The 12677-nt window shown below is 64.9% G+C and overlaps 1 protein-coding gene across 3 annotated transcripts in view; it reads left to right on the top strand.

Moving 5' to 3' along the window:
* AATK (apoptosis associated tyrosine kinase) overlaps positions 1–12677 on the top strand; it is an 18142-nt gene continuing 5465 nt past the window's right edge. For 2 of the 3 annotated variants that reach the window (XM_021415038.1, XM_021415037.1), the window contains exons 1-8: positions 1–107; positions 8759–8892; positions 9612–9753; positions 10646–10725; positions 10926–11044; positions 11447–11534; positions 11670–11803; positions 12467–12551. In XM_021415038.1, coding sequence (XP_021270713.1) covers positions 29–107; positions 8759–8892; positions 9612–9753; positions 10646–10725; positions 10926–11044; positions 11447–11534; positions 11670–11803; positions 12467–12551 — 861 coding nt within the window. In that variant the 5' untranslated portion in view covers positions 1–28. Of the gene's footprint in view, positions 108–3861; positions 3948–8758; positions 8893–9611; positions 9754–10645; positions 10726–10925; positions 11045–11446; positions 11535–11669; positions 11804–12466; positions 12552–12677 lie in introns of those variants that run through there. The other variant, XM_021415039.1, reaches the window with a different exon arrangement.

The following is a 12677-nucleotide window of genomic DNA, read 5'->3' as shown; positions in this document are numbered from 1 at the left end:
CCGGCGGCCGTGAGGCTCCCGCCGCACCATGGGCCGCCTCGCCGCCGCTGCCATGTCGGCCGCCTTCCTCAGCCCCAGCCTCGCCTTCAGCTCCCACTTCGATCCCGGTGAGTGCCGCAGCCCCTCGGGCCCGGAGGCACCGGGAGCCGCGCTCCGCACCGCCCCGCACCGCCGCAGCCCCTCCGCATCCCCCGGCGAGCGGCCCCGGTTTTCCCTTCCCACCCCCCCGACCCCTCGCAGCGGTCCCCGCATCCCTCATCGGTCCTCCCGCCCCCCGCCTTCGCCCCCGGTTCCCCGTTCCCGCCGCAGCTCCGTCCCCGCAGCCCCGCACCGCCTCTCTCCGCGGGTTCGGGGCCGCTCCGATGCGGGGAACGGAGCGCGACCGCGGCTCCCGCGCCTCCAAACGTCACCGTGCGCTGCGGGAGCCGCTCCGCATCGGGCGCCGTTTTGTCCCCCGCTGAGGAATCGCGGGGCCGCGCCGCCTCCGGGGGCATTTGTTTGTCGGATTGGAAAATAATGCCGGGGCGGTGAGAACGGGGCGGGGGGGGGGACGGGGGGCGGACGCTGCCCCGGGGCCGCCGCGGCGGAGCGGGGCCGGGGGGTGCCGGAGGCGTGCGGGGCTGCGTGCGGGGCTGCCGTTATGTAAGCGCGGTGGCACGGTTTCGGTTGCGCCGCATCTGCAGGAAGCGGCCGCAGACGGGCGCGGAGCGGCATTGGCTTTTGTGTGGGTTTTTGGGGCCGTTTGCAGCGTGTTCCAGCTGGGGCGCGGGGGGAGGGGGGGGGACGCCGGCAGCTCTGGCCTCGGCGTGGGCTGCGTGTGCCACGGGGATGGGATACGTGTGTGTATGGCGCTCGCGTCCCCGGGGGCTGCTGGTGGTGGTGGTCGGTGCGGTGACCCGCGGCGGAGCATCCTTGCGGGGCGGCAGCGCGTTGCCACCGTCCCTTTGTCGCTGAAGCGGGGGAAGCCGACCCGGCGCTGCCCTGGCGGGATGCGGTCGCTGCGTGGCTCTGGATGTCACTGTCACATCGCGTGTCCCCTCTCCTCTGTGGCGGTGACACCGCTCCCTTTGCAGGAGCCGGCTCTGGGGTGGCTGTAAATGCGGACCGGCCGGGATTTACCCACCCGGAGCTCTGCTGGTTCGCAGCCTGCTCGGTATTGATCTGCGTTAGGAAGGAAACCTCTTTATTTGCATCTTAAATGCGGCAGCGCTGGGAACGAAGCCGTGTTTACCACACTCAGCCTTCGGTATAATTTCTCGCCGGGTTTTCGCCGAGCGCCCAATTTGCCATGCTAATCCCGTCAACCTGGGGATTTGCGGGACACGGCTGCTTTCAGCATCCTTCTGCAGGAAGGTTTTCCATCGCTGCCGATCGCCATGCTGCCGCGCTCCCCAATCCGGGCTCTGCTGACACCCACGGTTACTGTCAGGGAAAGAAATTAGAGGGGGGGGGGGATGTATTCCCTGTTTCCCGGGCTTGTTGATCCCGTACGGTTGGCAGCACCTTCCGTCTGCGCGGCACCTCCTGCGCCAGCCCCGTTTCCCTGCTGTTTGCCGGGGACAAGGTGCAGGAGGAGCCGTGGGGACAGCAGTGTCACCGGGGGTGGAGGAGCCGTCCCCTGCTCCGTGCTCAGTTTGTGTTTTCGGTGAGGTCGTTGTCCCCTCCGTGAGATGTGCCCGCGACAGGTTGTGCTGGGTGGAAAACTGCCATCGTGTCCCGGCGCTGGTGGCTCAGGGGAAGGTCCAGGTCCCCTCTTCTCTGGGTTTCCAGGCCTGGGGGTGCTCACGCCTGGAGCCAGGCTGTGCTGTGAGGGAGGACATCTCTGCAGCCCCGCTGCCTCCAAGGCCTCGGTGTGTCCCACTGCGCAGTTGTTGGCTTTGGGGCCAGTGGTGCGAACAGCCCCAGTGATGTGAGGATGTGTCCCCTCCGGCCGGGGCTGGTGTCAGTGCTGCCCCATCTCCCAGCCTGGATTTCCCCATCTCAGCCTGCGGAGCACATTTTGAAATCGTGAGAAACATCTGCTCTTCCCCTACCCGTATTTCTCCTTCCCCTTTTCTTTCTGAGCAGCACAGTGAACGATGGAGATGCTGCAGGCAGGGGGGCTCTGCTTGGCGTGTTGGGGGCAGCAGGGTGCTGCTGTGGGGCTGTGGCTGAGCTCGGGGTGCTCCGTGCCCCCCGGTGCTCCTCATGCCATCGCTGTCCCTTGGCCGTGCTCCAGTGCCACCTGCGTGGCCATTCCCAGGAGCTGGTGGGTACACAGTGGCCGCATTTCGTGCTGTGGGGCAGTGACGGGACCTCCCCGCAGCGCTGTGGTTTTGAGTCCAGCCGGCACATGCTGCATCCCCCTGCCCCAATCCCTGTGCCACAAGTGCTCTGCGTTGCTGGGCAGCTCTGGCAGGGGGTTGGGCATGGGGAATGGCAGCAGAGGGGCTTGAACCCCCCCCCTGGCACCGGGAATACTGGAGCCCACGATGGGTGAGGGCAGCAGAGTGGGTGCAAAGGTCAGATTTGGGGCAGGGAGCCGGGACGTGGGTTGGAGGCGGCTGCAGTGGGGGAAGCGTAACACCCGGCGGCGCGTGGGAAGCTGCATCGCGCACACCTCACTGCACAGATCCTACCAGGAGCTGCCGGCGCGTGGAAGGTGTCAGCATGGGGCCCCTCCGTCTGTCCGGGCATGGAGGCGGGGGTCTCAGGGGGGTGCTGTGGGGATGGGGGCTCGCAGCTGGGCTGCTGCTGGCGATGGCGTTGGCGCAGCTCTGCAGTGCAGCAGGGCAGCTGGGCCCCGCTGCTGGAGGACGGGATCAGCACCAGCATCGCTCCCCTGGGGGTGCCCGCCTGCTCCCCGCCTTCTCCCCTCCTTCCTTCTCCCCGCTCCCCCGCCCCGCGCACACGGGCGATTACGTTTTGGATGGCGATACGGATCCCTGTCAAAGCCAATTAGGAGAAATTAATATGCCAGGGTTGAAAGGGCTCAGATCTCTCGGGAGAGGCGGGGCGGTGACTCACGGGCTCCCTGCCCGGCTCTCCCTGCCCGTGGGACCTGGGGTGCCCGGCAGCTCCTGTCCTGGCTCTGGGGCACTGGGCAGTGCTGGTATTTCCACTGTGCTGCCTGGAGAGCAGTGCCACAGCCGTTCCATGGGCACTGCCTGGGTGGGGTCTGCCTGGTGCTGAGGTCCTCCCTGCCCTATGAGCTGTTGGAGCATGGGCTGTCACCTCCCAGTGTTTCCCAGTTGGAAATCCCCAATGAGTCGGGCTCCTCCTGCGTCGGGTCGCAGTGGGCACTGGGTGGTGCTCATCCCATAGCGTTACCCTCTGCAGTTCCAGCAGTGCACCATGAGCCCAGGAACCATGGCCGTGGGGTGAGGGTCCCAGCCATGCCCCGTTTCATCTCTGCCCTTTGCAGAGCGTGTGGGGGCTGAGCACTGGGAGTGGATGGGAATTGGCCCTGGATCAGGCTGGGATCCCCTGTAGGTGAGAAACCCCATTTGGAGCCTGGGGGAGTGGTCCTGGGATCCTGCCCATGGCCAGGAGACACTGGTCCCACCTCCTGGGCCTGTGATTGATATAAATGATTGCCTTAAAGGCTTGAGTAGCCCCTGTGCAGCCAATGCCAAGCCCCTTCCCCACTGCAAGTCGGGACCATGAGGGCTTCACCCTGAAGGGCAGCCCCATGGAGGGGTCGAGCTGGGGGGCATGGGGTGCTGGGGCTGGCCGAGGGGACGGGGCCGTGCTGGGCAGCGCGGGGAGGGGTTGGCCACTGGAGGAAGCAGCAGCAGGTTCAGGATTTCCTGCAAGCGACTGTCCCCGGGACGAGGGGAGCGAGTGGCGGTGGCTGGAGGCCCCGTTTCCCGTCCCTTCCCCTCTCGCAGTGCCATCGCTGCTGACACCAGTGCCACCACTGTTGTTTTAATGCTGGAGCGAAGGGAAGCTCCGCCGTGGCACGTGCTGTAAGTGGGGCAGCTCTCTGCAGGGTGCAGCATGGAAGGGCTGTTGGGGGGCATGGGGGAGTCCAGGGTGTGGGGCTGGGTGCTTGCCAAGGGCGGGCAGCGCACCCCTGGTCAGTGCCAGGCAGTCCTCCTGCTCGGAGCGCTCCTGCTGTCACCACGCTGCGGAGCAGGGCAGAGTGGGGCACGGTGCTGCTGTATGGGGGGTGACGTCCCTCATCCCTTGGGAGAGCCGTGGCGATGCTCTCAGGGCAGCAGCTTCAGGAAAGCTCCAAGGCCTCAAAGGGTGGGCACGAGGTGGGGGTGTTGGGCATTTGGTGGATGAATGGACAGCCTCAGTGCCGGCACCATGACAGCTTCCTAAATTCCTCTCCCCGCCAATTCTCAGGGTCTCTTCCCCTCTGCTTGCCTTGCCCAGCCTGGCAGGGGGCTGTTCAGAGGCTGCGCAAAGGGGCTGGGGTGAGTGTCACGCTGCCCAGCTCTCCGAAATTGGGACAGGCGAAGGGGAGCTCCCAGGGCCAGGCGCACCGCAGCGATGGAGCTTTCGGGCAGCTGCAGAGAGCAGCAGGAAGGGGTTGGGCACGGACCCCCCTGTTTTCCACAGCTGTCAGCCCCTGCAGCATCCCAGGACGTCGGGGCTGCCCGGGTTTGAGATGCGTGGGGCCGCGCTCGGTGCTCGCCTCTCGCAGGAGCCCTGCCCGCTCCTGCCGCTTGTTTTCGGAGCCGAGGCTTCTTGTTTCATAACGTCGCTGAACGTTTCTGATAAAAATAGGCTGCCCTGCTCCACGCGGCTTCTCTCCCGCCGTTACGTAAATGCTGCTTCGCCGGCTGCTGGGAGCCGTGTTCTGGCCGTGCCCGTGGTGCTGCGCTCGCGGTGCTGTGCCCACGGGGCTGTGCCGGCGGGGCTGCGCTCGCGGCACTGAGTGACGTGGTTTAGCGCGCACGGTGGCGGTGAGTGGATGGTTGGGCTTGGTGATCTTAGTGGGGCTTTCCATCCTTACTGATTCTGTGGTGCCATGCCCACGGTGCTGTGCCCATGGTGCTGTGCCCGAGGTGCCCATGGTGCCATGTCCGTTGTGATGTGCCCAAGGTACCCATGGTGCCATGTCCGTCGTGCTGTGCCCATAGTTTCCATGGTGCCACGACCATATTGCCCATGGTGCCATGTCCACGATGCTGTGCCCATGGTGTCCATGGTGCCATGCCCATGGTGCTGTGCCCATGGTGCCATGTTCAAGGTGCTGTGCCCATAGTTCCCATGGTACCATGCCCATGGTGTCCATGGTGCCATGTCTGTTGTGCTGTGCCCATGGTGCCGTGTTCATGGTGCTGTGCCCGTGGTTTCCATGGTGCCATGACCATATTGCCCACGGTGCCAAGTTCATGGTGCCATGCCCATGGCACTGTGCCCATAGTGCCATGCCCGTATCCCCCCTCCCAGCACAGGGCACCCATCCACGCTCTCCTCCCTGGGGGCCACATGGGCACCAATCCACCACCCCATGGCACAGCAGGAGCCCACACCGCACTCTAGCGCTGGGATTCGGCTCCAGCCATGGCTGTGGGTTTGCTGTGACGGAGCAGCACGTCCATGTAATCTCGCTTTGCACGCTTTTTGAAAGAAAATTATGATTTTCTCAGGAAAGGAAAGGGAAAGTTCTCCATGTCTGGCTGCTACCCACCTGCCACGCGGCCTGCAGCAGGAGGGCTGTGCTGGAGGAACTTGGCTTTTTGTGTCCCACCACGCTGACTCTCGGTGTGTGCACGGTGCCGCACTTATTACAGCCCACGTTTTCATTCCACCGCGTTACAAAATGACAGATGATTTTTTTTTTTTTTAGTTTTCCATCTAATTATTGTTATTTTTTTTTTTTTTACCGCTAATTCATCCCGAGATGATAAAACCCGAACTAAGAGGCGAGGATCAACCTTTTTAAAAGACTTCTGAGTCGGATAAATAAGCCCACGTTCAAAGATGCATTGGGAGAACAGATGAACGCAGCGTGTGCTGCATTGGAAACAAAATGATCCCCTCCATAGTACCCGGTGGCTCTGCACGGTGCTGCTGGGTGATGCCGGCTGTGCCTCAGTTTCCCCCCGGAGTTGCATGGAGCAGCCTCGTGTTTTCGTGCTAAATGGCAGCGGATGGTTTCTTGCTGCCTGGCTGCGTATGGGTGAGCAGCGCGCTCATCCTTTGAGGTGTAAAATTGCTTTCCTGGAAGCTGCCCATGGATCCAGGCCCTTCGTTTCGCTGGGGATTTATAACATTACCAGGGCTGTGCTTGCACTGGGAGAGCAGCTGAGAGTGCTGAGCCCGCGGTGGGATGCGGTACTGGGTCCTGCGTGAGTGCACCCTGCCCCAATCCTGCCCCTGTCCTTTGCACTACCCAACCCCAGCCCTGCACCCTGCCCAGACCCACACCCAGCTCTGAACCCTGTACCGGGCGCCCTGCCCAAATCAAACCCCTGCGCCCTGCCCAAACCCAAACCCACACCCAGCCCTACGCCATGCCCAGACCTAGCTTTGCATCGTGTCCAGACCCAGCTTTGCATCATGCCCAAACCCAGCCCTACACCGTGCCCAAACCTAGCACTATGCCCTCCCTGAGCCTATCTTCTCCCAGCTAGGTTCCCATCACCATCCTCACTGGGGGCAATGCCAGAGGATGGGGACCCCAGGGTGCTCCCTGCTTTGTCCCACTCCTCTGCATGTGGCTGCATAGGGACCCCAGGTCAATTGGGGGTCTGGGCACATTGAGACCACAGGGGTTTCTCCATCCTGCAGGGAGCGGGTCCGTGGTCCTGCACCCATCAGGTTCATGGGTGTGAGGTGGGGAATCTGGGGCACGGTCAGGCAGCTTGCACCAGGACCTACATGCAGCAAGGGGCTCGGGGGTGGTCTCGGGTGTGTGACCAAGCAAGTGGGCAGGACCCTGCTCCTGCCAACCCACTTGGCCATGTGGAGCCTTGCAGGGAGCCCCGGGCTCTTCCCTTCCGCACACGTCAGCCCCGCTCCTTGCCCGTTGCCGCCGGGCAGAGCGAGCAGCGGCTGTGGCACATCCCGGCAGAGGGTGATGGCTGGCAGAGCAGCTGCAGGCGCTCAGCAAACGTGAGTCAGCAAAGGAGCCGGGAAGGGCTGAGCCCATCCCTCGCTGCGGGGCTCTGGGGTTGAAGCCTTTGCCGGGTGCCTTTTAGGAAAAGGATTTTAGGGGGTGCGTCTCTGGGCTGGGTAGGCGATGCAACAGGATGCGGGGTGCGGGCAGCGTGGACCCCACTGCGCTCAGCATCTCTGCGCCCTCTGCTTTACCATTCTGATCTCGTTTGCAGGAGCTGGACCGGGGTCAGGTGCCACCCTGGGGCTCTACTGAATGCCACTCCTGCCCCCCAGCATGGGGATGCAGCGTGGTGTTGCCTGGCTTGCAGGCAGTGCTGGAGCATTGCTGCTCTGGGGCTGCTGCTGAGCGATGCAGCAGCTCCTGCTGGGGGATGCACCGGGCTGGCCGTGCTCAGCACGACCCCGTGGCGAGGGCAGATTGTTGTGGGGGGAGCACTGTGGAGCTGCTGTGGGGGGGTCCCACGCCGGGGGCTGGGGTAGGTTCACAGTGATGCCAAAAGAACTGCGTGGAGCTCCCAGCCCTCATAGGGTGGTGACACTCCCCCTTAGCACCAGCAGTGGTGTAGGTGGGGAAACTGAGGCAGAACACGTTGTTTTGGAATCGGGTTCATCCAAAAAGCTCCATTTCCTGCGCCGCGGCCTTGGGGCGGCTCAGCTGACGGTCCCTGTTGGAACGGCTTCTGTCGCCGCGCTCTGCTCCCGTCGGCATTCAAAAGGCTCTTTTCAGTGAGTCATTTTCTCTCTTGCTGTCCCACTATCCAAGGAAAATGGTGACATTCGCTGTACAAAGTGTGTTCACCATGGAAACCGGCTGCAAGCAGCGAGAATGCCACCCCCGGCTCCTCCCCGGTTCGGCTGCGCATCGCTGAGCCTCAGAAGATGGCTCTGGAGCTGCTGCGCCAGCAGCGGCCGCGTTCCGCGCGGTGCAGGGCCCGCGGTGCTCTGTGCCCCGGAGCGGGGATCCCCAGCCCTCCTGTCCTTCAGGTGCCCTCCTCAAGGACACGCCGGCGCGGGGGCAGAGCCGGCAGCACGGTGCCCAGCGTGGCGTTGCACACCGGCGCGTGGGGTGGGAGAGGTTTGGGGTTGGTGATGGCGCAGCTCCCGTGGTGTGTCCGTGCGCTCGGCACCACGCGGGGTGTGTGGCGGTGGTGCTGGGCTGGGCTTTGGGAAGGGGATGCACGGGTGGTGGCAATTGTGTCCCGGTCCCTCGGTGCAATGGGGAAGGCAAGGTGCGGTGGCTCCGGGTGCAGGTCTGTGCTGCAGGTGGGTGCGTGGGGGTTCACGGTGGGTCGGGGGTCTCTGCGGCTGTCCCCCTTCGTGGCAGCACCGTGGCCTTCCTGCTTCCTTGTGCCACAACGTGCCGGTTGTTCGGGGAGGCTCTGGGCAGAATAGTAATGTGGCAGCTGCAGCCTTTGGTGGGGGCTCGCAGTGAAGGGGCGCGGTGCAGGATGGCCCCGCGGGGTGGTGGGCACATGGATGTGGAGTGGAGACATGTGGTGCCCGGCTGGCAGCATCCCTGTCCCTGTAGGGACATGGGGTGGGGTTTGGGGCTGCGGTGTGCGCAGCAGTGATGGAATGCAGAGGGGGCACAGCAGTGATAGCACCCTGCAGGCAAAGCCCCAACATGCACCCCCCTGGGCAGCACCCCCCAGCGCGGCCCTATCCCCTCCCCTGACCCCGTGGCCCCATGTCCCCACAGACGGCACCCCCCTTAGCGAGCTCTCCTGGTCCTCCTCGCTGGCTGTCGTGGCCGTTTCCTTCTCCGGGCTCTTCACCTTCATCTTCCTCATGTTGGCCTGCCTGTGCTGCAAGAAGGGAGACATCGGCTTCAAGGTGAGTGCCGGGCACCCAGCGCGGGCAGGGGGCTGCAGCCCCCACTGGGGTCTCCCCGTGCCGTGTCACCGTGTAGGATGCGCCTGTTGCTCAGTGCGGTATGGCTGGGGGGGGCTCAGCCCCACGCGTCACCCCGGGCCAGGCCACGGCATGGTTAAGGGCCACGCGGTCCCACCCGCACGCCCCCGGGGTGGGAGGCACCCTGACCTCACAGGCACAGAATGTGCCGAGAAACAGTTTTCCCTAATTGCTGGGATTTTTGTGGAGGCTCGCGGCGCCCGCGGCGGGAGGGGGGTCAGGCAGGGGGGACACGCCGGCTCGTTGTATAACCGTCCCACACCGGAGCACCTCGAGCAGGGGAACAATGAGCCCCCTCGCGCCCCCGCGGCAGCTATATAGGGGCACGGAGCTGCAGCCGGGCGCTGGCAGTGCCCGCAGGGTCGCGGCGCGCAGCACCATGAGTGGCGGCTGCACCAGGGCAGCACCATGCTCACCATCACCTACCTGCTCGCCCAGGCGGCTTTCAGGAGCCGGGGGCTGGTGGGGCATCACTGCCAGGTATGGGGCTGGGGGCGCTGCCCGGGGGTCTCGGTGATGTGCTGTGGGGTGTGGGTGGCTGTGCTGTGGGGCTCGGGGCGGGCTGCAGGGAGCCCGCAGGGTCAGTTGTCTCTGCTCCGTGTGTGTCCCCCTGCCATGCGCTCCCCTCCGCCCCGGCCCAGGAGTTTGAGAACGCCGAGGGGGACGACTACGTGACGGAGTTCTCGGCCCAGGGCTCGCCCGCCCCGCAGCATGGCCCCGAGGTGTACGTCCTGCCCCTCACCGAGGTCTCGCTGCCCATGGCCAAGCAGCCGGGGCGCTCAGGTAAGCTGCCGGCAGGGGAGGGGGAGCACCAGGCATTGTGGGACCCCCCTGCACTCCGGGGCCAGGAGGGGTGATCACAGCCCTGTTGTAGGCTTAGCCGAAACAAGAGGGGACAGGAGGCTGAGATCCCTTGAGCAGTGCTGCCACTGTCCCTCCACACAAGGGTGGTTTGTCCCCCCTGCGTGGCACCAAGGGGGGCAGCGTGCATCCCCGCCGGTATGTGCTGGGACATAGAATCATTCAGGTTGGAAGAGATCACTAAGATCATGTCCAACCTTCAGCCCATCCCCACCATGCCCACTGAACCACCCTGCTGGGTGCTCTGTCCCATGGCACCCACCAGCCCCAGCCCTGCGTAAACAAGGCAGCGAGTGGGAGAGGAATCCAGGGGGGGGGCCACTGTGCCACAGCCCCCTCGCTCCCATTGTCGCGCTCCCCGGCTCAGAGAATGGCAGCAGTGTGGTGGGGCTGGGGCGGCGTGACGCAGCCCAACAATGGCCCCATTGCTGCGCCCCTTGGCATGGGTGCACGAGGGGCAGGACCTGCACTGGGAGGGGGCCGGGACTCAGGCTAAATGCCAGAGCTCCAGCTCAGCTCCATTCTGCTCTCCCCATCCCTGGGGAGGAGAAGGGGCAGAGAGCAGCTCCCCACCGCTGTGCTTGGGGACGCCCCATGTCCCCACGCTGGCACGGCTGCACCAGGATGCCCGTCGGGAAGGATGCGGGGTGCCTGGGGTTGGCCCCCCCACTGCTGACAGAGCATCCTGGGACAGCATGGGGTGGCACAGCGGGGAGGACCCCGGAACTCAGCTGGATTCGGCGGGTAACTCGGGTGGGTTGAGGGTACGGGTGGGCACATGGGCACACGGGCAGCTGGATGTGCTCTGTTACAGTGCAGCTCCTCAAGTCTGCGGACCTTGGGCGGCAGAGCCTGCTGTACCTGAAGGAGATAGGGCACGGATGGTTCGGCAAGGTGAGCACGAGCATCGGGGTGTTGGGGTATTGGGGTGTTGGGGCACTGGGGCAGGGTGCATGCAGGATCTGGTCCCTGTGGGGATGCTGCAGGTCTTGTGCCCAACTGGGATGTGGGTGGCAGGGGACACTGTGTCCCCCACTGGGAGCCAGGCGCGGTGAGGATGGATAGTTGGAGACGTGCCTGCCCCTTGCCCCCAGGTGTTCCTGGGGGAGGTGAACTCGGGCATCAGCAGCACGCAGGTGGTGGTGAAGGAGCTGAAGGCCAGCGCCAGCGTGCAGGACCAGATGCAGTTCCTGGAGGAAGCGCAGCCCTACAGGTAGGGCCGGGGGTGCTCTGCAGTGCTGCTCCCGAGCTGGGGCATGCTGCTGGGAGGGGGGATGCTTGCAGATGGAGCCTGTCCCCAGGCTGCGTGCTGTTCCCTCTGTGCTGCATTTGGCCGAGCTCTCCAGGCAGCACGGCTCTGTCCTGAGGCTCACTGGCTGCAGGGTGCTGCTTGTGTCCGGCCCTGGCTGCAGTGAGGTCATGGGCATGGAGGGGGAGCACAGAGCTGCTCCATGCCCCATGAGAGCCGAACAAATGCCCCTTTGTGGTGTGCCGCGGGGTGCTGGGACGCGCTGGTACCCACTCACAGCCGCTCCCGGCTGCCCCCGCGCTGTGGAGGAGGCGCCAGGGATGCTCCCCCCCGTGGTGCCAGCATGCCCCTCGCTCTGCCCCGCAGGGCCCTCCAGCACACCAACCTGCTGCAGTGCCTGGCCCAGTGCGCCGAGGTCACCCCCTACCTGCTGGTGATGGAGTTCTGCCCGCTGGTGAGTGTCATGGCCCTGCGAGCCGGGGCTGCAAGGTGCTGTGGGGTGGCACGTGGCACCGCTGTGCCATGCTCGGCACATTTTGACTCACTGGGTGCGGGAGGGGACTGTGGTGACAGTGGCACCGCCCTGCAGGGTGACCTGAAGGGATACCTGCGGAGCTGCCGGGGGGCTGACACCATGGCCCCGGACCCGCTCACCCTACAGAGGATGGCATGCGAGGTGGCCTGCGGCGTGCTGCACCTGCACAGGAACAACTACATCCACAGGTAGGGCTGGGGAGCGTGGCGGGGGGGAGTGGGCTGAGCAACCCCCCAGACTGTGCCCGCCCCACCTTGCTCCTCCTGCCCAACAATATCCTGGTGCTGAGTGAGTTGCACACGGAGACTCCAGCATCAGTGATTTTGTTGAGGAAGGGGAGCGCTGCATCGGGGCCGCCGGACCTTCCCGACCCAAGCTGGGCTGCTTGGGAGTGTTGCAGCGGGGGAAAGTGAGGGCTGGTGGTGCTGGAGAGGGGTTTCCCTTGGGCTTCTTGCCCTTGGTGCACCCGGGGTCTACCCACATGCATCCACACTATCCTGATGCGCACCCCATCCGTGTGCACCCCTCCGTGGCTATGGGAGCCCAGCTGTGCCCGGCTGCACGGGTAGGAAGTGCCAGGGCTCGCGTTGCTGGGGAAACCTGCTTTCCGCTTGGCTCAGCGCGTGACGGATGGATGGACGGACAGAGGCGCAGCTGGAACGCTGCGCAAGAATTCCTGCTGTGCATCGGGTGGCTGGTGATGGGCACGCCCAGCGTTCTGCTGCCGCACAGCCCTCCCGCTCCCAGCACCGGCAGCAGTGCTGCTCGGGGGTGCCCAAGTGCGGTCCCCGGGCCCTGGGTGCCCCGGGCCCCCCGTGGGGGTGGTGACAGCACCGGGGTTTGCTTGGCAGCGACCTGGCCCTGCGGAACTGCCTACTCACCGCTGACCTGACCGTCAAGATTGGGGACTACGGGCTCTCGCACTGCAAGTACAAAGTAAGGCTGGTTAGGGTGAGGAGGGGATTGTGCTTGGGACCCTCACAGCCTGGGTATGGGAAAGCTCAGGGACGTGCTGCACTCATGCATGGCTCTGCATGTACCTTTCTGCACACACACACACAC

This window comes from Numida meleagris, chromosome 17 (assembly GCF_002078875.1).
Source record: "Numida meleagris isolate 19003 breed g44 Domestic line chromosome 17, NumMel1.0, whole genome shotgun sequence".
In the NCBI taxonomy this organism is placed as follows: domain Eukaryota; kingdom Metazoa; phylum Chordata; class Aves; order Galliformes; family Numididae; genus Numida; species Numida meleagris.
Note: the sequence above shows the minus strand (reverse complement) of the source record. Positions and strands in the feature narration are given on the sequence as shown.